The following is a 23,309-nucleotide window of genomic DNA, read 5'->3' on the forward strand; positions in this document are numbered from 1 at the left end:
CAAAATGGTGTATGAAATATACTTTGCAGTTATTGCTTTGTTTGTGTACTTTAACTTCACACATATAGATACATTAACTACAAATAAAAACTCATATCTCCCTCCATGGACCCACATTTCGCGATATCTAGAAAGCTGCTTTAACAAGCTACTTGTAATTTACGAAAGGGTAAAAAAAAGAAATGTACCATGAACGAAAACTGCGTTGTAACATTCTCTCTTGGAGGTTACAACACAACAATGTCTCGTAATTGTACAGCACCTGTCGTGTTGTTGTCCTTTTTCCCAGAAGTTACAACGCATGCAATATTTTCTTAAACGGAACTAGGAGGAGCTGGTTCCTAGTACCGTTTATCTTAAACAGAACTCGGAACAGGGACCAAAACCCGTAAATCTTTTACATAGTAGTTCCTTTTTTTCTTAAACAGAACTCGGAACTGGGACCAAAACCAATAAAGCTAATACATAATATTTCAGTTTTTCTTAAACGGAACTCGGAACTGGCCGGTTCCGTTTTACTTAAACGTAACTCGGAACCAACTTCAGGCTCTCGTGAAATTTTCTATCTTAACATTTTTATCTAGGAACAAAATACGTTATCTTAAATATATCTTTAATGTTGAAGATATCTTTAGAATTTGACCAAGAAAATTTAAAAGGCAGTAAGAAATATAACAAAATAAAAGAAGGATACACCTTGGTGATTCTAACTACGAACCTTAAGGTTGCCAAGCGGTGGTCCTACCATTTGTGCTAAGCTTAAATTAAACTATTTCATTAACTTCATTTTTTTCACTCGGGAGGACCGCTCTTAATTAATAGGATTTTAGTTGGTATTTGCTACAGAATAAAATAAGACATTGTATAAATTGGACCGCCGATCAGCTCTATGTAAAATATATAATAATGATTTGAAGTTTTAATACCACATCATGATCTCATTTTGAAATTATATATCCTTGATATGAAGTAAGACGTGTTTGATCCCTGTTGAAATGACTAGTGGTTCTGTTGTCACCAACCTAGTACTTATATTTTGAGACCAAACAGAGCGGGCTCTTACAAGGGGAAGTATTTTCATCGATACTTTAATCGTTATATGTAATTCCTTCTTTTCAATTAATAGCCAACGATCGGGTAAGTTACATTCTTATCGGAGTATCGTTTGCTTTTACGGAATCTAACGTCCTCGCAAACGTCAGACAGAACATGTTCAGCTTTGTACAAATTAACAGAGAATGCTAATAATAAAGCGAAACATTAATTCTGACTCAAAATCGATAAAACAATGACGAAATACGGACATCAATATATATTTACATCAATATCCCTGAAAAGGATAAGAAGAATACGACCATGTGCTTCGGATGGCTGAGCGACTTAGGCTCCATCATGATCATATTTTGAAATTTCATATCCTTGAGCGGTATGAAGTAAGACGTCTTTGATGTTCGTTGACAAAACTAGTGGTTCCGTTTTCACTACCCTAGTACTTATTTTGAGTTCTCAAGTTCTGAGTTATGGCCATTTAATTAATCCAAATTTTCAAAAAAATAGAAGGGCCAAATTGGAAATTCTTTAAAATAAATAAATAAATAAATAAATAAACAATAAAGAAACATAAAACAAAAACAAACAAAAAACAAATAAAATAGATATCTTCTCAATGCGTTGTATATGGTCGTTCAAATTTACCAGTTCCTCAGCGACCGCTAGGCGCCATGTTGAAGAATGCTTGTTAAATATTCTCTAATCGGTCATATATCAGCAGTCCTCGGGTTTACACAAGATTCTACGCATGTTCCGCCCTTCCAGCAAATGAAATGAACCAGGCGACATATTTATATAGTTTGTCTCTGTAATGTCAACCCGTCGGTGACCTAGGCGAAATCTTTCTGGAATTAGTCTGCATAAAACAAAAACAGAAAACAAAAAACAACAAAAACAACAAAAACAATACTATACTTACGTTGTCCCATGAGTTTTTATCGCTGGTGAAGAACCTCGTGTTGTCCTTACGGCGTCTAGTCGTGTAAGCTAGTTGGCAGTATTGATACCCGTGGTGGTACGAGATCGACTGACATCGCCGTCGTAAGATACATTCCTTTACACATCTTAAAAGACTGATTGGATAAAATGTCAGGTAATTGTCCAAATTTCTACGGTCATTTAAAATGACCCCAAGACTCATGGCACTGACGGACACCCCCAAAAACCCGAGAAGTAAAAAACATGGCACCAAATAACGCAACATATGTGTTTCCATATCTGTCGGCGACAGCTGTTTAAACAATAAGCTAGTATCGTGATTCCCTGTCAATTAGTAGACGTCACATCGCGCATTTGTCTCCAATCAATACGGCAAAGGTAAATTCAATCATGCACAACGTAAAACATGACAATGCGTTGTTATCTAACGCAGATGGGAAGGGTATACTTCATGGGAATGTTACGAAATTGGATTCATGTTTCATGCAAGGTTTAAAATCGTTATTGTCTAGCAACACCAGGCATGCATAAAGAGTCAATCCTACATCACTTGCAACAGTGGTCTTCATGTTAAGATGTCGAAGATGTACAGTATTATAATTCTTTAACAAATCCACATACGGTTGGTCATGCGCAATAAAGTTTTTAAGGATTGAGATGTCAAATATAGTCGAGGAACAACTCTAGACATCGAAGTTAAATGTTAAATTGTCGCAGCAACCAGTAATAACTCAGCGCTCCCTCGTTTGAGTAAGACGCTCTACCAGTTATGAATTATTAAGGTAATTACTTCCGCTCGATATATTTGTACAATATGTCACGTGACTTCCCTTTTGGATTTTGTTATTTATCGCCCATAGCATCACCGATGAGTCCCAGAAGGACAAAACACAGTATAATAGTGTTATTCATTCGCGTCTTTTGTCAAATCTTTGATGTTGTATATATCATATGCTCTCAAAAACTCGTCAGCACAATCGAATTGGTGGTACATGTATATACATTTTTTTTTGTAAATATAAGCGACTGTTTGCGTACATTTAACAAAACACAAATTCATGGACACAAATGATTAATCATGCCCACTTATCTCTAATAAAATGTTTACTGCCATTACTTTGGAAGGTATAAGCTAGCTAATTAATCATTCATCGGGGATATATAAAGCCAGCCAACTTAATAATCCCAAAAGGCTATTAAGCTTCCGAGACGGAGGCGAGGGAACCATTCCTATCGAGACCACACTATCAGACCAAAGTACTGTCTGAAAATGACATATATCTATATATATATTTTTTTTAATTTTTAGTACATCTCACTAAAAGTTTACTTTGCTAATTTCAGTATTGAAGTGAATATTTTACCATAAGTGGGTGTGTCAGCTTCAGCCATTTTTTTCTTCTGCGCCCAGCATAACAGCACTATGCAGTGATGTCACAATCGATTCACATTCGATCTCTCGCCATTTGATAGTGTACGGAGGAGCGGGCACTATCGTCTCATAGTACCCAGGTGTGTAGCCAATGGGAAGTCAAAATTCTACCATGCGGTGTACTCGGAGGCGATAGTGCCCGCTTCCCGCTTATCCTGGCACTAATCAAATGTGGCGGGAGTCTATTGTGACGTCGCTGTTACAGTTATGATATTGACGCAGATGACGAAAATGGCTGATGCTGCAGTCATGTAGAAAAAATTTTCAGTTGAATATTGAAATTACCAAAGTTAACGTGTGACAGATCTTTTGAATGTCTTCCAATTATACATCATTGTCTTCTTTTGAGGGCACTATGGTCTGATCGTGTTGTCTCGAGATTGAATGGTACCTGGGCCTAGGCCATCCCTCGACAACACAATCAGACCATAGTGCCCCAAAACGTAGACAGTAATGCATAATTAGATTACACAAATATTATTTTTTAAATGTTTTTGTTATATCTCGAAGACTTTTTTTTTTAATTTTTTTTTGAGTAAGGAAGAGAGAAGAGAAAACATGATATTATACACACTAGACTTGGGCACGACGGTAGCACATGGACAGCAGATCTCTTCATATTAACTTATCGCCAGCATGTAACTGTTCTTATCCGTTAGAAAAGTCACTTTATTTTTTTCAGTGTAACGTATTTTATCACTGTCATAATGCACTTTTTAGGAAATTGTCTATAAATGTATATGATTATAACTTATTTAAATGTTTTTTGAATGGTTTTATCAATCTGGACCGGGATTATATAGATGATATACGATTATTTGCACAAGAACATATTAAGAATACCAATTGTTTTCCCTGAACTGTCAGAGCTAAAAAGTGTGAATACAAAATCCTATTTCTCAAAACTCAAACAAAGAGAGGGAGGAATTGAAAATGATTATTAAATGATACAATTATTTTACGGTCAGCAGATCAAAGGTGAGGAATAGTTTGGTTTGGTTTGTTTTTGTTTAACGTCCTATTAACAGCCAGGGTCATTTAAGGACGTGCCAGGTTTAGGAGGTGGAGGAAAGCCAGAGTACCCGGAGAAAAACCACCGGCCTACGATCAGTACCTGGCAACTGCCCCACGTAGGTTTCGAACTCGTAATCCAGAGGTGGAGGGCTAGTGATAAAGTGTCGGTACATCTTAACCACTCGGCCACCGCGGCCCCGTGAGGAATAGTTGTGATGAACACTGAAAATTGCATTCAGAATATTGAGAGTGAATTGTCGGATACAACAACATATAGAAGGCTAGATGACGATACGAGTGAGTCCGTTACAAAACTTGTGCAGAATCAGGTAGACAGAACGTCTAGGAAAGAATACATTACAAATGAGATGAAACAATATATGTTACTAAAGAATGTACGACCTTGACATGTAAAAGGAAACCCTAAGGTGCATAAAGAAAACACACCGATGAGGTAATTATCAGTGGCATCAACCACCCTACAGTGAAATTGGCAGATGTAGCTGAAAAAGAACTTCAAAAGCACGTTGTATTATTACCGTCGTACATCCGTGACACTACATACCTCATAAATAGGATGGAAAAACTATCACAACAATTACCGGAAGGTGCCATACTATTTTGTATGGATGTTAAGCCTTTATATCCTAGTGTACCAAGGGAAGATGGGTTAGAGGCGTTTACCGAAGCTTTAAATGCAAGATCGGGTAATGCAATACAACAAAGGAGGTCATACAGTTAATAAAAACTGTTCTTGATTACAACATTTAACGGCAAAAACTATGTACAAATTGATGGAACTGCTATTGGATCACGACTCGGGATGAATTATGCATTCACATATATGGGAGCATGAGAACGTGAGTTATTAGATAGGTCACCATCCAAACCGCTGGTATATTTCCTGTACGTGGACGACATATATGGCATTTGGACACATGGCGAGGAACGACTGGAGGAGTTTTTAACTTAGGCTAATTCTATCCACAGCCGCATAAAAGTGGTATGCGATCATCCACTGATAAAATCGAGTTCCTGGATACATTAACGTGTATTGACAAGGGGATGCTGAAAACTAGATTGTTTGAGAAAGAAACGGATAAATATTTGTACTTACACGGGAAGTCGGATCACTACAGAAAAGTAAAGGAATCGATTCCATATGGTCTAGCGATTCGAGTGAAGAGAATATGCAATGAGAGGAAAGATTATAAAAGGGAGAGAGTTAAGATTAAAGAGCGACTGGTGAAGCGAGGACATCTAAAGCATGTCATGGAGAAACAGCTACGATAAGATAGAACAGAAAGATCGGATTTACTAAAAAAGAAAAGAGAATTGACAACAACAAGAATCGTGTTCCACTAGTCACTACATATAGTAATCAACTGTCGGATATATCATCAATATTCCGAAAACATCACCATCTTTTACACCGGTCAGAGAAATTACAAAAAGTGTATCCCCTGCAAGTAGGGCGTAAGTATTGTACCTGCTGCCCGCCCCCATTGCATGATCGTAAGAGGCGACTAAATTTGGGATCTTATCTTTTCTCTTTTTTCTTAACAACTTTCTTCTTCCTAATGTCACCCTTGACAATGCCTCACTTTTGGCCTTTAGTTGAGCGTTCGCAGCTGTGAGGAAGGCTTTGGGTTCTGTCCCCTAGCCGAGACATACCAGAGTCTTTAAAAATGGTAGTTGTTACTCCTGCTTAGCGCTCAGCATATTTGGAGTGGGACGACTGGTTCTCCCGTTGTCAGTGTAATGTGACCGGGTGGGGTGTGCTGCGGGGTGTCTTCGGCAGTATGCTTCAGTGAGGTAGCACTATAAATCGGCAAAAGTTCCGGCCTATCACAAGGAGACTTGACACGAACATACCGCAGCCTCCCAAAACACACATACGCACTCACCACACGCATGCATGTCGCACGCACGGGAGGCCGTCCTTAAATGACCTTAGCTGTTAATAGGACGTTAAACTAAATAAACCAAACCAAACCAAACAACAAAAACTTATGTAAAGGATATGTGGATGGAAAAAGGTGAGAACAGATGTTGACATTAAGTGCCGGACATCTAACATCATATATGGGTTGATGATTTGTGAAAAAAAATGTGAGCACCTTGTGTATATTTGAGAAATGTCAAAAATGATGGAGAGAATCCAAGTTCACCTATATTTAATCAGATCAAATGACATATATAATTCAGTACCTGTACATTTGATCAGTAATGCCCACGCAGAACAACACCTTAAAGTAGTAGAAATTGAAAACGTCAATAAAGCCGGAGTGATTTACTAAAGAGAAAGGGAAGGCCATTACATTGAAAAATATGGAACCATTAATCAGCTGAATAGAAAAGAATGAGAGAAAAATCGGGATATAATGACGTTTTATTCCCAACCAATAGATAGTACGGGAAAACATGACGTCGTTTTTCCAACTATGACGTCATAATACTTCGGTTCCCGTAGCGATCAACACAAACATTCTGGCACTTGAAAAAGATGACTGTGTCATTGAAACGTTGTTTTAATTTTTAATATAATATCTATATATGTATATATCAATTTTTCATAAAATGCTGTCATGCTTTTACCCTTCTGTAACAGTTTATGAAAGAGGACGTTACTAAGTTTTATAACTTGTGTCCAATTTCCTTAAAAAAATCCAAATACATTTAAACTAAGAAGATGTCTTCATCATGAAACTTGATTCCTTGGACAGCATAGCTGCATGCGAACGTTACATGGTCAACGGTACGCTTTCAAATACCTAAATCGTGCCTGTGTTATTGTGATCATTGCAAACGTTACAGTTTGTGATAGAGGTGATCATTTCGGCCGGTACCTGAGGATACATCTGTTAGATGAGAGGGCGTTGCATTGTGTCTGAGAACTTGAATCCAATTCACTTTTCAGTGTTTTGACAAAACATTGCGAACGTTACAGTTGTTTACCTGTGTGCCTAACACGACGTTATGATAATATTGATCACATAAATCGGTCACCTGTACAAAACTGTAATTAAATGTACAAAGAAAATTCACGATCATGTCTGAAGCACAGTGTTGAATGCTAATCTTTATAAATTGTGGTAGAGATGAAATTAGATCTCCATGTAGCAGGCCTATTGGATACTGGAGAGAAGTACCGGGTATGTATCTCGTGTAATTATTGTAATTTAAAATCTAAAATGTCTAATCTAAAATTAAGTTCTATCATACACGCAGCATCCATTGTTTCCATTAGTTTCCTTGTCAATAGCGCGCGGCTACTACCATACAATTCACGTAATCATTGAGGTTGTTATTTGTTGAATTTTCAGACGCTCTTCACATTTCTTGAGTTTTCTGCTAAAATCCAAGAAAGTATCTACAGGCATGATTTTGTCGGAAGAGAAACCACTGATACAGGTTCGTATCGATACACATAACGCCATATAATACACAGCTTTACTGTAAGCAATTCAAGAAAAAAAATCATGTTATGACATAGATCTCTATAAACACGTTAAACCATCCGATTATTATGACCTGTCTGTTAGTTTCCCTAACCCGTGTGGATTGTCATTTCTCACATACTTCACAGGGTTATCCGGCGTTTACATACGTTTGGATTTGGTTCACACCACGATTGGAAAACAGGGTAAGAGAAAAATAATCATTCACCCCTTTTTGGGATGAGATAGGAGGATCTCAACTCTCGGCAAGCCTCGTGTTTGGGAATTTAACAATCTCCCCCCTCGGGTTGAGATCCCCCTATCTCACCCCAAAAGGGTGAAAGATTTTATCAATCTAATTTAACATGGGTCTGTTCCGTGGACAGGGATATCTCAACCCGAGTGTAAGAGTTTGGCCAGTCAGCATGACCAATGTTTGATTGTTTTTCTCACATACTTGCAAGCAAATGTAAATCTTATGAAAGTATTTTATCGCGCAATCTGCAATGCTCCATGGAATGTGCGTCAAAATTAATGACGTCATCATTTAAGACATGGCTACTCAACGTAAAATGATGACGTTACGTTATTGTGAGCAGCGTCATATAGCGCGTGCCAGCTGGGTTTTTTTTATCCCCCTGTGTTAGATCGATTTATCTTTTCCCTAGCACCTGCGGGATAACCCTGTGGAGTTGATGAGAATAATAGAATCTATCACGGGTCTGTTTCGTGGACATGGATATCTCAACCCGAGTGTAAGAGTTTGGCCAATCAGCACGAGGCGTGCTGGCCAGCCAAACTCTTGAACGATGGTTAAGATATCATTGTTCGCGGAACAGACCCATGATTGATTATTTTTCTCACATACTTGCAACCAAACGTAAGTTTATGAAAGTTTTTTCATAGGGACCAACCAACCAATTGTTTTTCCATAGACTTTAGTGTTAATGTTTTTGAGTATTTTATTCAAATTCTTGAATTCAATATGACAATTATGGTTTATAACAAAAGTTTAGGGTCTCATATAACACTTAATCAAAAAAAAATGTTGGGTCCTTTAGCTCAAATTTTCCTTAGGGTAGCCATTTTGAAAATGGGTGAATTCCGCAGTAAAAATTCTCAAAAATCTGAAATGTTTACCTGTTAATTATTATTACCTGAACTTTTGGGAAAAAATTCAATCGGACTTACGAAATTTATATCAACATTTCTTATGGATAGTTACCTATCAGGCTACATATCTATTTTCTTACTTCATAACATATTGGCCAATCAGTGGCTGCCAGATATTTTATCCTTGGCTCAATACACAGGGGATGTTTCAAAAATCTATTTTTTCAATTGGTTGGTTGTTCCCTTCATCACACCATCTTTAATGCTCCTTGGAATGTGCGTCAAAAGTTATGACGTCATCATTTACGACTTAGTTACTCAACCTAAAATGATGATGTTTCGTTATTGTGAGCAGCGTCATATAGACCTAGCGCATGTCGGCTGTCTGTGTAGAACCTTTTGTAAATATTAAAAGGGGTTAGCAATGTTTTAAAAACTCATAAACATACAATTATAGATTATTTTTACGGTATTGGCATTGGTCGCACTCTTTCTTAAACCCATTTCACTATTTACAATAAGAAATCATCGTTTCATGAGTGTGAATTTTACAGTTCTAGTCGCTTTAAATAGCATCGAGTACGTAGCTAACATACATCTTATAGCCTCACTTTACATACTATACAACTCTTACCTGACTTGATTACATCTCAAAACGTCCAACGACTGGATTTAAACAGATGTGGTGCGTTTACCTATAACAATTGACGTCTCACCGTGCCAGCTCTAGGCCGTCTGTGAGTCACTCGCTCGGATACGGATTAAGATATGGAAATAGTCATATATGTTTGAATGTATTAAAGCATTGATAGGAATATTTAAGTTCCATGCTGGTGTCATGTTATAATTGTAACATTGCTGTATACTTGTTTGACCTCTTGTTACACACTATCAAGTGTGTCAGAGAGTAATACAAATCTTGTAAATCTTGTAATCTTGGTATGAAAGAAAATTCAAATTGCAAACTGAGTGGATGTGCGCCACACAAAATAAGTATTACACTGTGTAAATAAGGGACACTCATACAAGCTAACATATAAAACACGAAGAAAAATTGATAAAGTATAAACTATAGACAGTATTACAAATTAAATACGGAATGATATGCATTGTACGTGTACAGAAACCTCTTCAGTAAAACCTTGTTTTATAAGGATCAACAAAGAGCCCAAAACATCAAATTCATAGGATCTGTAATATTCACATGAAAAGTTTATGTCAAGTTTTCAGGGAAACGAGTTTCAGTAAGATTATATGATTTTTTTAAAATTCCTTACCCTGTTTTGTTTTTACTCTCGCAATCGTAATGAATTAGATATTAATTATTGTTTTCCTCTTGCTTAATATTGCCGTACCGATAATAAGTATTTACTCATTTCCAAACACAGGCGTCTGCTTCTGGTTAGTATATATAGAAAAAAAATAGTCCCCATTCCTACTTGCTTCAGTGACTATAACTGTAAAAATCACTTGGAAAATATTATCAGACGTAAAAATTTCAGAAAATGTATCATAAAGCTAAGACTTTCTCTTAATTACGAAAATCAAAACTGTTTAATGTAGGTAACCGGAAACAGATGCCTGTGATCCAACATACAAAAATCGCATTTCTCGGGTAATATTCAGTGTAAAGAAAGTTTCCTCAAACTTTTTTTTTTTTTTTTACATATTTTTTCGATTAAATTATCGATTAAAACAGACGTCATTGTGAGGACATATCGTCGACCTTAGGCGTTTAAGCTCCGTCTCTGACCTGAGGATCTGAGCATATTTCAAAGCATATCTATAAATCATACGGTCGGTCGTTGGCAGTATTATATCAATATAAATATATTCTTTGTGGTTGGTATTATATTATGCAAAAACATACTCGGAATAATTAGGACATCAAACCATTGCTTAAAGCGACTTTAGCAGTAAAATCACTGTTGGGAAATATAATCAAGGGTAATGTTTTCAAAAATGTATAATAAAGCAAAATCTTTCCCCTTGGTTATGAAAACCGAAAGTGTCCGCAACCGTGGTTTGAAAATCCACAAGACTCTGCAATGGCCTGTGATCGTCAATGTCGAATGAGAGTCTCGTGGGTTTTCGACGATGTGCAAAACAATAGCATTACAATTCGTTAGGTCCTACAAGAATGCATACCCGCTCGTAAACAGAACGTTGCGCGGACTCGTCACTTGTACCACGTGACTCCATTAGGCTTTCTCCGTGTAGAATTCATTACAAGCAACAATTCGGAAAAAAAAAACAAAAAAAACAAACAAACAAAAAAAAAACAAAAAAAAAACAACAGTATCTTAAAACCAATACTCATGTATGTATCAATTATTTTTCACGATAAAGGCTCGTGCATCGCTATATCTTGACTGATTATAAAAAGACATCGCCGTTTAGTGAGTATGGATTCAGTCGCTTTAACTATGTCGCATGCGTCTTCCTTGTTTCAGGTGACAAGTGATGTAATGGTATGCTGAAATGTTGGCTCGCATACAATGTACCAGCTAATTTGAAATTAACATAGGTACATATGGTCCCGTTCATCTTAAGTACGGATCATATTTGTCTATGTTGGGTCACGTGTCTTTAAGTGGTAGCGCGATGGTCGTTATGCCGTAAACGGGGTGTACTTGGGGCACACTAACCGAGTACCGCGATACATGTAGTAACACGTCACAGATCAACCAGGCATTTGAGTTTAAAATATCACCAAATTTCTGTGTAGTATTGATATACTTCGAATCCAAATTGTTAACAAACATATAAATTTGGTGAAGTGTGCATTTTATTGAACTTCATAGTAATTTTTTTTAATGATTTTTCGACATGGCTGAAATGCGCACAAGTGGAAATGTTGGAGAGTCGCGCTCTGAATTAGTTTCCCAACTTTCGTTCAAGCAGAAGTCTGTAATGAGTCGCTGGTCAGTAGCATTGGCTGGGCTGGCCATTGTCGTTATCGTCGCTCTGGCCATCGCTCTTGGCATTGTCGCTGGGAAAGATCCCGTCGAAGAGAATACATCAACTGCCCCAGCGCAACCCTGCAAACTAACGACGCCTGATTGCTTCTCTCACAGCGGTTCGGCGACAAGGAATTTGGATATAGCGAACTGTGTGCTGGAAAGTTATCCACTAATAGACGGGTAAGCATTTATAAATTTTTGCATGCAATTTGCTATATATTTGGAAAATATTCATGGCCGTCAAAATAAATCCGTAAGATCCGATACAGCATATAAAGTCCCTACGATCGTCACAAAGACAAAACAAATCGTTGTACGACATTTCGTAATTGTTTCATTGCCGAACGACAACTAAGGGTTGGTAGACGACTATATGTATTATTTTTTTATCAACACCAGGTTACTGAGGATAGGTTCCAAAAATGGTCCTGTATAACGGTAATGAAAAAATGTGAAAAACAAATTCTACGACAGATTTTTCTATCGCAAAGCCCTTGATTGTCGTACGACTCAACTATAACTGTCGCAGATTTTCTTTGATTTCTGTCGTAGACCTGTCGTATGAATGGGGTTTTATCATCTGTCGTAGATTTTCTCTAACTTCTGTCGTAAATGTGTCGAAGACCTGTCGTAAATGTATCGCAGATCTGTCGTAAATCAGGGCTATTATCATCCGTCGTAGATTGTCTCTAACTTCTGTCGTAAATGTGTCGAAGACCTGTCGTAAATGTATCGCAGATCTGTCGTAAATCAGGGCTATTATCATCCGTCGTAGATTGTCTCTAACTTCTGTCATAAATGTGTCGTAGACCTGTCGTAAGTCTCTTCGTGTAAAAGGGCTATTATCATCCGTCGTAGATTGTCTCTAACTTCTGCCGTAAGTGTTGTATTTCATATAAGATTTTCTCTTAATTACAAAAGTAAATGAGTCCGCAACCGTATGTGGAGAATACCTAGATCATTGCGAAATAAAATTATTACAATTTGGTAGGTCCTACAAAAATACAAACACAAATTGTACGTTACACATCGCAACATCTTAAATCCATTTCACTTTTTATAAGAAGAATATAGAAATAGGCTGTTTTAGCAGAGTTGTTAGCATAAACATGTACTATACCAATTTATTAAGGGACTACCAAGACGGCATGTTTCTGTCATCAAGCTCTAAACCAATAGAGAATTCTTGTTGATCTTTGTCTGGGTTCAAAAGTAGAAGGAAAACTATCAAGTTTCCGTTGCTGTATAAAGCTGTCGATAAATTTCCAAGAAAAAATAGTTGACAAGTTTATTTAAGCATTGAACGGCTTTCAGTTGGCATTCATAGTCAATATGAATGCCAACTGAAAGCCGTTCAATGCTTATGTCTACCATCTGCGATTTTTTATTTGTCGTGCGATTTTTTTTTTTTTTAATTTTCAAATTCAAATTTCAGTTGGCAGTTCATAAGCTGGTGAACTCGCAACTGAATTGGTAGGGTTATATAGTGGCAGTGCCATACAATGGTAAATATTTTATTGTGGAAATTACACAATATTTACATTGCATTGTTTGTGTTGTCACAAACGGAAAATACTAATGATTGGGGCGGGGTCATACCGTATTGTAGGGGGTGGAGGGGGGGGGGGGGGGTATGAAATGCACTGTAGGACAGGGTTATGACAGTGGTGCATCCTGTTTCTCCCAAAACTGAAAAATATATATCCTGTTTCTCCCAAAAACTTATGTAAACAATATAGGGAGAGTGTTGTTTTAACAGTTAAGTTAACTGCTACCTGTACAGGTAAATCAACGTTCCTGTTACCTGTACAGGTAAATTAAGGTGTCTATTATAATAGAAATTATATAAATGAAATAATAGATTTATCCATATATTCACAGATGGTTTGAATTTAAAAATAAAACGTGTAATTTAATAAGAAATAGATAGATTAAAATAAAAAGTTATGTATGTATAGGAGCGATTATAATTGACTTCTTTTAGATTTGTCCATATATTCATAAATGGTTTGAATTTAGAAATTAAAACGCGCAATTTAATAAGATGATTTTATAAAAGTTATTTATATTTCAACATTTTTCATATAATTGACTTATTTTTATATGTATCCCCCATATTTAAATTATTAACTTCAGGGCAGGTGTCACTAATAAGGCTATATGTTCATCTTCAGGAGATATGTTATCTGTACCAATTAAGTTATTTGTTCAACCTCAAAAGAGTTGTAAACCAAACCAATGTAGGGGCTGTATGGTGGTAGGACTCTAGTCCAGGTTGCATACGGTACATGATGAAGAACAACTACAGAGACACTATATACTACTGGAGATGCTCTGATAAAGAATTCCCTGCAAGGCTGCAACCATCAACACTACCAACGGTATTCCTGTAAAATTCGGTCATCAACACAACCACCCACCCAACCATTTCCAGGGGGAAGTTCAGAAGATAATGAACAGCACCATGAAGAGGTGTAGGAAGAAACTCGAACCAATACCCGCCAACAACAACGAAGAAGTATCCAAACTACAGGACTGGGCAGCTGACAGACCACTACAACGGCGACATCGACTACAACAACTATGGCGAACCGAGCAACATGTTTATTACATATGGAGTGAAAAACAACATACTACATATATGTAATTACATAAAGTTCTGTTAACAATGTATCATCCTTGCTATAAAATTCAACTTTTGTTATACAGTACAAATATTATACAGAGAAAGTAAACTATTGGTTTATTTATGATATAAATAGTGTTCATTTGTAATGTATGTATGAATGTATATGTGGTGGTTATTATATTGTATTTTGAAGATAATATAGTGCTTATTAGGTATCAATTGTATAAGTATTATATCACCAGTAAAAAGTACATATATGTGTGTAAAGTTTAAAATATGTTTGACATATATATTCACATATACATGTATATGATTTTGTCAATGAAATAATATGTAATTTCATATCTCAAAGTATAACATCAAATTGACATTTTTGTAGTTCTATCACCTATCTACATGTATTTACCTGTATTTACCTGGATTTTGCAATAAATGAATGAGAGAGATAATTACTTTCTGTGTTTACTTAATAATTAGACCCCTGTGTAAACAAATCCTGTTTCTCCCAAAATTTTTTTACCTAGATTTTCAGTTTAGGGAGAAACAGGATTAAACCATGACAGTGTATAAACGTTAATGGCCAGGACCAGGAAGATGGAACGGAAGAGTAGGATTACGATAAATACAGGACTAGTCAAACCGATCAGATCATCCGATAGACTTTGGAACATGATGATCGAGCAATTAGTGAGTTTAATCTCTACTTTTGTGTGCTGTAACAACTAAGAGAGATTTCTCGTGACGTCACTCCGGAAACAGATTCCGTAAGATTAACCCTCCATGGATCACACTTGAAATCGTTATCTTTGTTTCGTAAGCGACTATGGAGTATGTAAAGCTTGGTTAGGTAACATCATCGCCGTAATGACAGCTTAACAACAGCATTTTACTGCAAACAAATGTCTCCATAGAAAGCGAAATGTACCAATATTTGACTTCTTACAGTGTATGCCTATGTTATATAAGATATTCACTTAAACAATTAAGTCATGTTCCTTGAACATACTCGCTTTATAGATTTCAATAAATTTGATGTAAATTGTGGGTACTTGGATGGCAAATGAAATTGCGTATTGTCTTATATATTATTATTTTTTCTTTTATATATATTTATATTATATCACATATGCTGCCATATGTAAATACCATATTGTGTACAAGTTTATGGAAAAGGACGTTTATAAGTTGTACAACTTGTGTCCAATTCCTTTTGAATATTTTCAAATGAATTATGTTTAAACTAAACTAAGTTGACATACATTATTGATTAATACCACTTAGTGTAAATATACTGACCTTTGAATCGGAAATAAAACTGTAAATATTCCAAACATCTGATAAAAACATCTTATGATATAACGTGCTTAATCGGAACAAGAATTAAATATTTGTTTTATTGCATTCTTGCCATTGAAATAAGGAAATTCATAAAACTGACAAATCTAATATTTTCAGTGTAGATACGAGCAGTTAGAATATAAGATTTTGCAGTGAAAATATAAGTTTAGCAGTATGTTTTGCATTGAAATATTAGTTTTGCAGCGAAAATATAAGTTATTCATTTTTGACCAATCAGAGTGAACATTTGTATTCACTTCATTGAAACTAAAGGCTTCCCACTCTTGAAATATATGTTATGCCCAACGGGAAACAATTTAATATCCTCTATATATTCATAATTTAAGTATTTTAATAAATAAATGAATTAATTAATTAATCAAATAAATAAATAAGTAAATAAAAAAAGACATTTTAATGGCGTCCTGTGACAATTTTTTTACGGCAGACCTTTATTGGTTGTTAATAGATTATCATCTTGTCATTCATTCAGTGATTCATTTTTGTCAGGTTAACTGGTGCAAGAATGATGCCCGTCTTATTCAAATGTACATTATACCTGTCTTCGAGTTTTATGACGTAATATGATTAATCCTTCCTACCCGGTATATACAATGTATGACACTGCCTTTAGTCTCGGACAAGATCAAAATTAATGACCTACATGTACCTCTCCGGGTACAAACTCCAGTCAAAACAGAGACGTAAATGCCAGCTGTCAATCAAGTTGACTTAATCCTGTAAATTGTAAATGTATCACAATTCTACATGTTTTGGAATCGGTCAACAAATACATACATTGTATATAGCTTCTCAAATACGTCTTCTCATAACCCTTGAAATAAAACCAATTTAAGGTCCTAAGCATTGTCACCATATAACACACGTTTATTAACACCATTGTGACGTCATACGATTGTCTCTGGATCAAACAAAACTTACTGATGAATAGAATTTCTTGTACAAGTAATAATTGATTAGTTATTATTGTCCCATATTTAAAAAAAAAATAAGTGTCAAATAAATTGATGATCCGTTTAATATATTGAATATGACGTAGATATTCATCCTAATCTCAGGTGTAGATCCCAGGAGTGTTGTTCAACGCCTCGGGACTATCCGTGCCGGTTTGTGTTTCTCAGAAAGCTGAGAAACAGGTCCGTCTGTCCTGCCCCGTTTTTCGTCCTTGGGCAAGACGCTATATAACGTAATTGCTCTGAATGATATGCGATGAGCCCCCGTATGTTGTTCAGTGAAGTAGCCACCAACTACTACTATGATACCCTCGCCTTAAAATGATCCTGGTTGCTCAAGAGGCGATAAACCAGAATAAAAGCAACGAAAAAACAAGGACACTCGTTATATACATCTGTATATGCAACATACATATACTCCTTGCTACAATTAAAACAAATTTCAACATAGAAAAAAATATAAGAGGTGAAGATCTAGATCTAGAAAATTACTCGTCAGTAGAGGACACACTTAGCATAAAATAACTAATCAGTTCAAAAACAAGAACTACTGCCTACGAAAATTCCTGTAATCCCACCTGGTCATAGCACAAGTTGGTACACAATGTAAACAGTTTATCTGAAATGGTGTACCTTACACAATTAAAACCAAGAAAACACCTTAGATTTAAAACCTGTCAATTTCAGACACTATTTTTGTGAGACGAACAGCCCGACTATAACTGTTGGAAATGTAATATTGTCATATCTTTTTTTTTAAATATATCTAAAATACCTAAAAAATACCTAAAAAATACCTAAAACAGTACAAAACAGTAATATTACAATTCGGTAGGTCCTACATGAATACATATGTTACCGCTCCCACGTGACTCTTTATCGGCTTTATTCGTGTTGCATTCTTTATAAACATTAACCAAGGTAAAGAACGTTTTAAAACTCGTCAACATGTTTATAGAATATGTTTTACAGTATATAAGCCGATGCACTACTATATGTTAAAACCATTTCATTATTTATACAATCACTATTAAATGAGTATGAAATCCACAGTTATTGTCGTTTTAATGAGTATGAACTCTACAGTTATGGTCGTTTTAATGAGTATGAAATCTACAGTTATTGTCGCTTTAATGAGTATGAAATCTATAATTATGGTCGCTTTAATGAACATGTAATCTACAGTTATGGTCGCTTTAATGAGTATGAAATCTACAGTTATGGTCGCTTTAATGACTATGAAATCTACAGTTATGGTCGTTTTAATGAGTATGAAATCTGCAGTTATTGTCGCTTTAATGAGTATGAAATCTACAGTTATGGCCACTTCAAAAGAGTATGAAATCTACAGTTTTGGTCGCTTTAATGAGTATGGAATCTACAGTTATAGCCGCATTAATGAGTATGAAATCTACAATTATGGTCGCTTTAATGAGTATGAAATCTGCAATTATGGTCGCTATAATGAGTATGAAATCTACAATTATGGTCGCTATAATGAGTATGAAATCTACAGTTATAGTCGCTTTAATGATTATCAAACCTATAGTGATAGTCTCATCAATGAGTATGAAATCTACAGTTATGGTCGCTTTGATGAGTATGAAATCTACAGTTATGGTCGTTTTAATGAGTATGAAATCTAAAGTTATAGTCGTTTTAATGAGTATGAAATCTACAGTTATGGTCGTTTTAATGAGTATGAAATCTACAGTTATGGTCGCTATGATGAGTATGAAATCTACAATTATGGTCGCTTTAATGAGTATGAAATCTGCAATTATGGTCGCTATAATGAGTATGAAATCTACAATTATAGTCGCTTTAATTATTATCAAACCTATAGTTATAGTCTCATCAATGAGTATGAAACCTACAGTTATGGTCGCTTTGATGAGTATGAAATCTACAGTTATGGTCGTTTTAATGAGTATGAAATCTAAAGTTATAGTCGTTTTAATGAGTATGAAATCTACAGTTATGGTCGTTTTAATGAGTATGAAATCTACAGTTATGGTCGCTTTGATGAGTATGAAATCTACAGTTATGGTCGCTTTAATGAGTATGAAATCTACAGTTATGGTCGCTTTAATGAGTATGAAATCTACAGTTATGGTCGTTTTAATGAGTATGAAATCTACAGTTATGGTCGCTTTAATGAGTATGAAATCTACAGTTATGGTCGTTTTAATGAGTATGCAATCTACAGTAATGGTCTCATCAATGAGTATGAAATCTACAGTTAAGGTCGCTTTAATGAGTATGAAATCTACAATAATGGTCGCTATAATGAGTATGAAATCTATAGTTATTGTCGCTTTAATGACTATGAAATCTATAGTTATTGTCGCTTTAATGACTATGAAATCTACAGTTATGGTCGCTTTAATGACTATGAAATCTACAGTTATGGTCGCTTTGATGAGTATGAAATCTACAGTTATGGTCGTTTTAATGAGTATGAAATCTAAAGTTATAGTCGTTTTAATGAGTATGAAATCTACAGTTATGGTCGTTTTAATGAGTATGAAATCTACAGTTATGGTCGCTTTGATGAGTATGAAATCTACAGTTATGGTCGCTTTAATGAGTATGAAATCTACAGTTATGGTCGCTTTAATGAGTATGAAATCTACAGTTATGGTCGTTTTAATGAGTATGAAATCTACAGTTATGGTCGCTTTAATGAGTATGAAATCTACAGTTATGGTCGTTTTAATGAGTATGCAATCTACAGTAATGGTCTCATCAATGAGTATGAAATCTACAGTTAAGGTCGCTTTAATGAGTATGAAATCTACAATAATGGTCGCTATAATGAGTATGAAATCTATAGTTATTGTCGCTTTAATGACTATGAAATCTATAGTTATTGTCGCTTTAATGACTATGAAATCTACAGTTATGGTCGCTTTAATGACTATGAAATCTATAGTTATTGTCGCTTTAATGAACATGTAATCTACAGTTATGGTCGTTTTAATGAGTATGAACCTACAGTTATGGTCGTTTAAGCACGATCTCCACAACTGTAGTATACTGGTTTTAGTGCTATAGTGTCAATATGACGGTAGGTTAAGGATACAAATCCGTACGATCTATATCAGTGTTTGTATTTATAGACACATTATAGTCACTATTTAACGGTCAGGAGTCTAAACTTAATTAAGTTTAGACTCCTGACCGTTAAATAGTGACTATAATGTGTCTTTCTTTACCAATCATACAGTCTTATTATAATAATGTAATGGGACATTTGCCACCAGCCTTCGGTAATGTATGGAGCTTCTTTAATTTCATTTCATCAAGTTTTATCATATTTATAAGACAGCAGACCTAGCTTGTATTCACAAACCTTGTCCACTTCAGACTGCATTGTGCACTGCCCTGTTGTGATATGCAGTCGACAGCAACATGTTGTGTTGTCTGGGTATGGTATTGGGACCCTAAGATAAACTATTTTATTGGTACCCTAAATCATATGTAAGATTAATATGGCTGGTACTTTATCGCAATTCGTCAAAGTATCCGGCTTTAGTACCAAAGTGTTAACGCAATGCGGTTGTCTCCCTTTGGTAAAACTGACGGGACACTGGAACAATGCAGTAATAGTGCATTTCTGGAAGCGCCATTTTCCCAAGAGAGTATGTTTCTCACTAAAGGAAACAAGGAGATCACATACACTTAAGTCTACTCTATAAAGTGGATAATCAAATCCGCATGTATTGTGTGATGTCCATTCCTTTCCTTTTCATGTAGATTTTTGACACCTTTAAGGACGTTATCTCAGAAAAAAACTTTGATTTGGTTTAAACAGATGTATTTGCCAAAAAAACGGCGCCAAGGGTATTGGGCACACGTTATAACAATATTATCAACGTACTCCCCTCCAATATATACATTTATTTACAAACATGGCTACCGCTAGGTATAATATGTGTAAAACTGGGTACAGGTACGGAACAGGAAACAGAAAACACATCCCCTAATTTACAACATTAAAAACAAAACAAAAAAGAGAAGAATAAAAATCAAAGGCGATTTTTTTTTTTTTTTCGGTATCTTTTTTTTTTTTTTTTTTCCTTTTTCTGATTTCTAATTTTAACTAAGTTACACTTTTAAGCATATACTTAAGGCTTATCAGAAAATGTATTTACTTCATAACGACACGTGGCACCATATCATTGTATGTTTATGGGTAATTCATCGATAATGGTGGCTTTCCTTTCTCATGTATTGTACCTGAATTCATGGTCCACTAGAATTTAAAAGAACACACAAAATATTTTCCCATTATTGATACGTTTGGAAATCATAGGCCTCGCTTGATTTTTTCAACAATTATTGCTTCTATTGGTGTGACCTTTGGGTTTAAAGAAGTCCATCCATGTCTCGCCCCCTGTAATAATCTCAGTACTTTTTCTCGAGTTACGATTACCATACACTCTCGAAGATTATTTGATAGGGGCTGAGTTATTAAGGTGTCTGACACTGTATCACTAGCTTTTCTTCATTTTATTATGCAAACATTCCAGTCTCCATGTTAACTATACCAGTGCTATTTATTGTATAATGTTAATCATTTGTGTATATTCTGGTGTTGCTCATGTATCGTATAAATGATCTGAGTGTCAAATTGAAACTTCTGAAACTAACCCTCCACCCCTGGATCGCGAGTTCGAAACCCACGTGGGGTTATTCTACTGACTGTAGACTGATGGTTTTTCTCTGAGTCCGGCTTTCCTCCACCTCCAAAACGTGTCCTTAAATGACCTTGACTGTTAAAAGGACGTTTAAGAATATTGCCCATTCCAATACTTTGTCTGTTGTTCAGATGTAAGAAAATGTAGGATTCATCAGTCGCAAAGCTTTGCATTTTCCCCCTCAAATCTATTTGCTATTACATTAGTTCAGTTCAGATACGTGTATCTGTATATTAGTCTGACAAATCAGATTGGCTGAAATTGTCCTACGTCACAGAACACTCGCACGAGCGTGCAATACCATCTTCTATCACTGTCGACCAATTCAATTCAGTGTTACATGAAACAACACGTGATCGGATGAAGGCCAATCGGCTTCTGACACAAAACTGAAAACATAATCCTCGTTATACTGTCACCTTCTGATCTCTATCATTTTGGCGATATAACGAGTTTGGCGGTATATCGGAATTACCATTTTAAACTTAAGTGTTCACACGCCAACTGACCTCCGATTAGAATTTTTTGAAAATGCGAGGTTTTGTCGTCTTCCCGATCACGAATTGTTTTAATATGTCACTGCCATCCGCATGGCAACTCACTGTAATCCAATCTATCTGTTTATTATTACATTTTTATTCAATATTTAAGTGCCTTATTTGACATGCTATCTCTTTATTTAATACAGTCATAATGACCTGCCATATCAATATTACAAAAACGTGGACAACAAAGTCTACAGCGTTGACATGCGAGGCGATTTACGACTGGTCTGGCCCAACTCTTCAGTCCACACCGACATACCCAGGATACGACAGGGCAGACTCGGAGCTCAGGTACGTAACACATATATCACTTATTACATCTACATTTGTTTAGTTGTTGGAGCCACTTCAATTTAATACGTGATACCCAAAGGTAAAAACTATTGCACAAAAGATACACAGGATTAACTCCATTAACACAAATTGAGAGTTAGATCCAGATGAGCAAAAATGATATAAACTGCATTATACAGCTGTCTCGTCTAACTGAGACTAATCAAAGATGGTAAGGGCCTAATTAGTGTTATCAAATAGTAAAAGAATAACAAACGACATCAATGAATTTAATACTTTTAATTGGCCTATAAAGGTCATGGCTTCCAATAACCCTCATGAACTCTGGTAGCAGAAGCCCATGATATGGGTAATAGCAAAATTATCCAAATGGATTTACTATGATCCAAAAACCCTCAAGAGCTCTGGGAATAGAAGCCCTTGATATGGGTAATAGCATTAATAAAGAAATAGATATGTGCAACATTAAATTGATCAGTCACCTGTTGCTAGTCAGGGAAAATCCAAAGTCTATTGGAAACATTTGAGGTGTTCCTAAAATTCCGCCAACCTATTCGGCGCTGGTAAGGAAGGAAGCCTATGACGGTTGAAGAATCATAGAGGACTGCGACACTGAAAAAACACAAACAAAACAACAGCAGTACTCCTTAACACTGAATAATAACTAAGATGTAATTGATGAAACTAAAAATAGACCGAAAGAATGTGGAGGTGCAACTGCCCCGTAATAGTGTATTAATGAAACGTGTCACTACTCAAATGTATTAAAACTAACGTTCAGGTCACGACAAAACTCGAAACACCAGCAGTGTCTATAGCCCTACAATATCGAAGGGCTGCATCATACAGGGTTAACCCGAGTTTCCTCTGGCCAT

At 35.7% G+C, this 23,309-nt stretch overlaps 1 protein-coding gene across 1 annotated transcript in view; it reads left to right on the plus strand.

The window, feature by feature from the left end:
* Positions 1–11,376: 11,376 nt before the first annotated feature.
* Positions 11,377–23,309, plus strand: part of LOC117343129 (dipeptidase 1-like) — a 31,413-nt gene continuing 19,480 nt past the window's right edge. Inside the window, exons 1-2 of the mRNA XM_033905443.1 lie at positions 11,377–12,131; positions 22,284–22,431. Of these exons, the coding sequence (XP_033761334.1) occupies positions 11,818–12,131; positions 22,284–22,431 (462 nt within the window). The 5' untranslated portion in view covers positions 11,377–11,817. The remainder of the gene's footprint in view (positions 12,132–22,283; positions 22,432–23,309) is intronic.

The sequence above is a fragment of the Pecten maximus genome, chromosome 15 (genome assembly GCF_902652985.1).
Source record: "Pecten maximus chromosome 15, xPecMax1.1, whole genome shotgun sequence".
Lineage (NCBI taxonomy): Eukaryota > Metazoa > Mollusca > Bivalvia > Pectinida > Pectinidae > Pecten > Pecten maximus.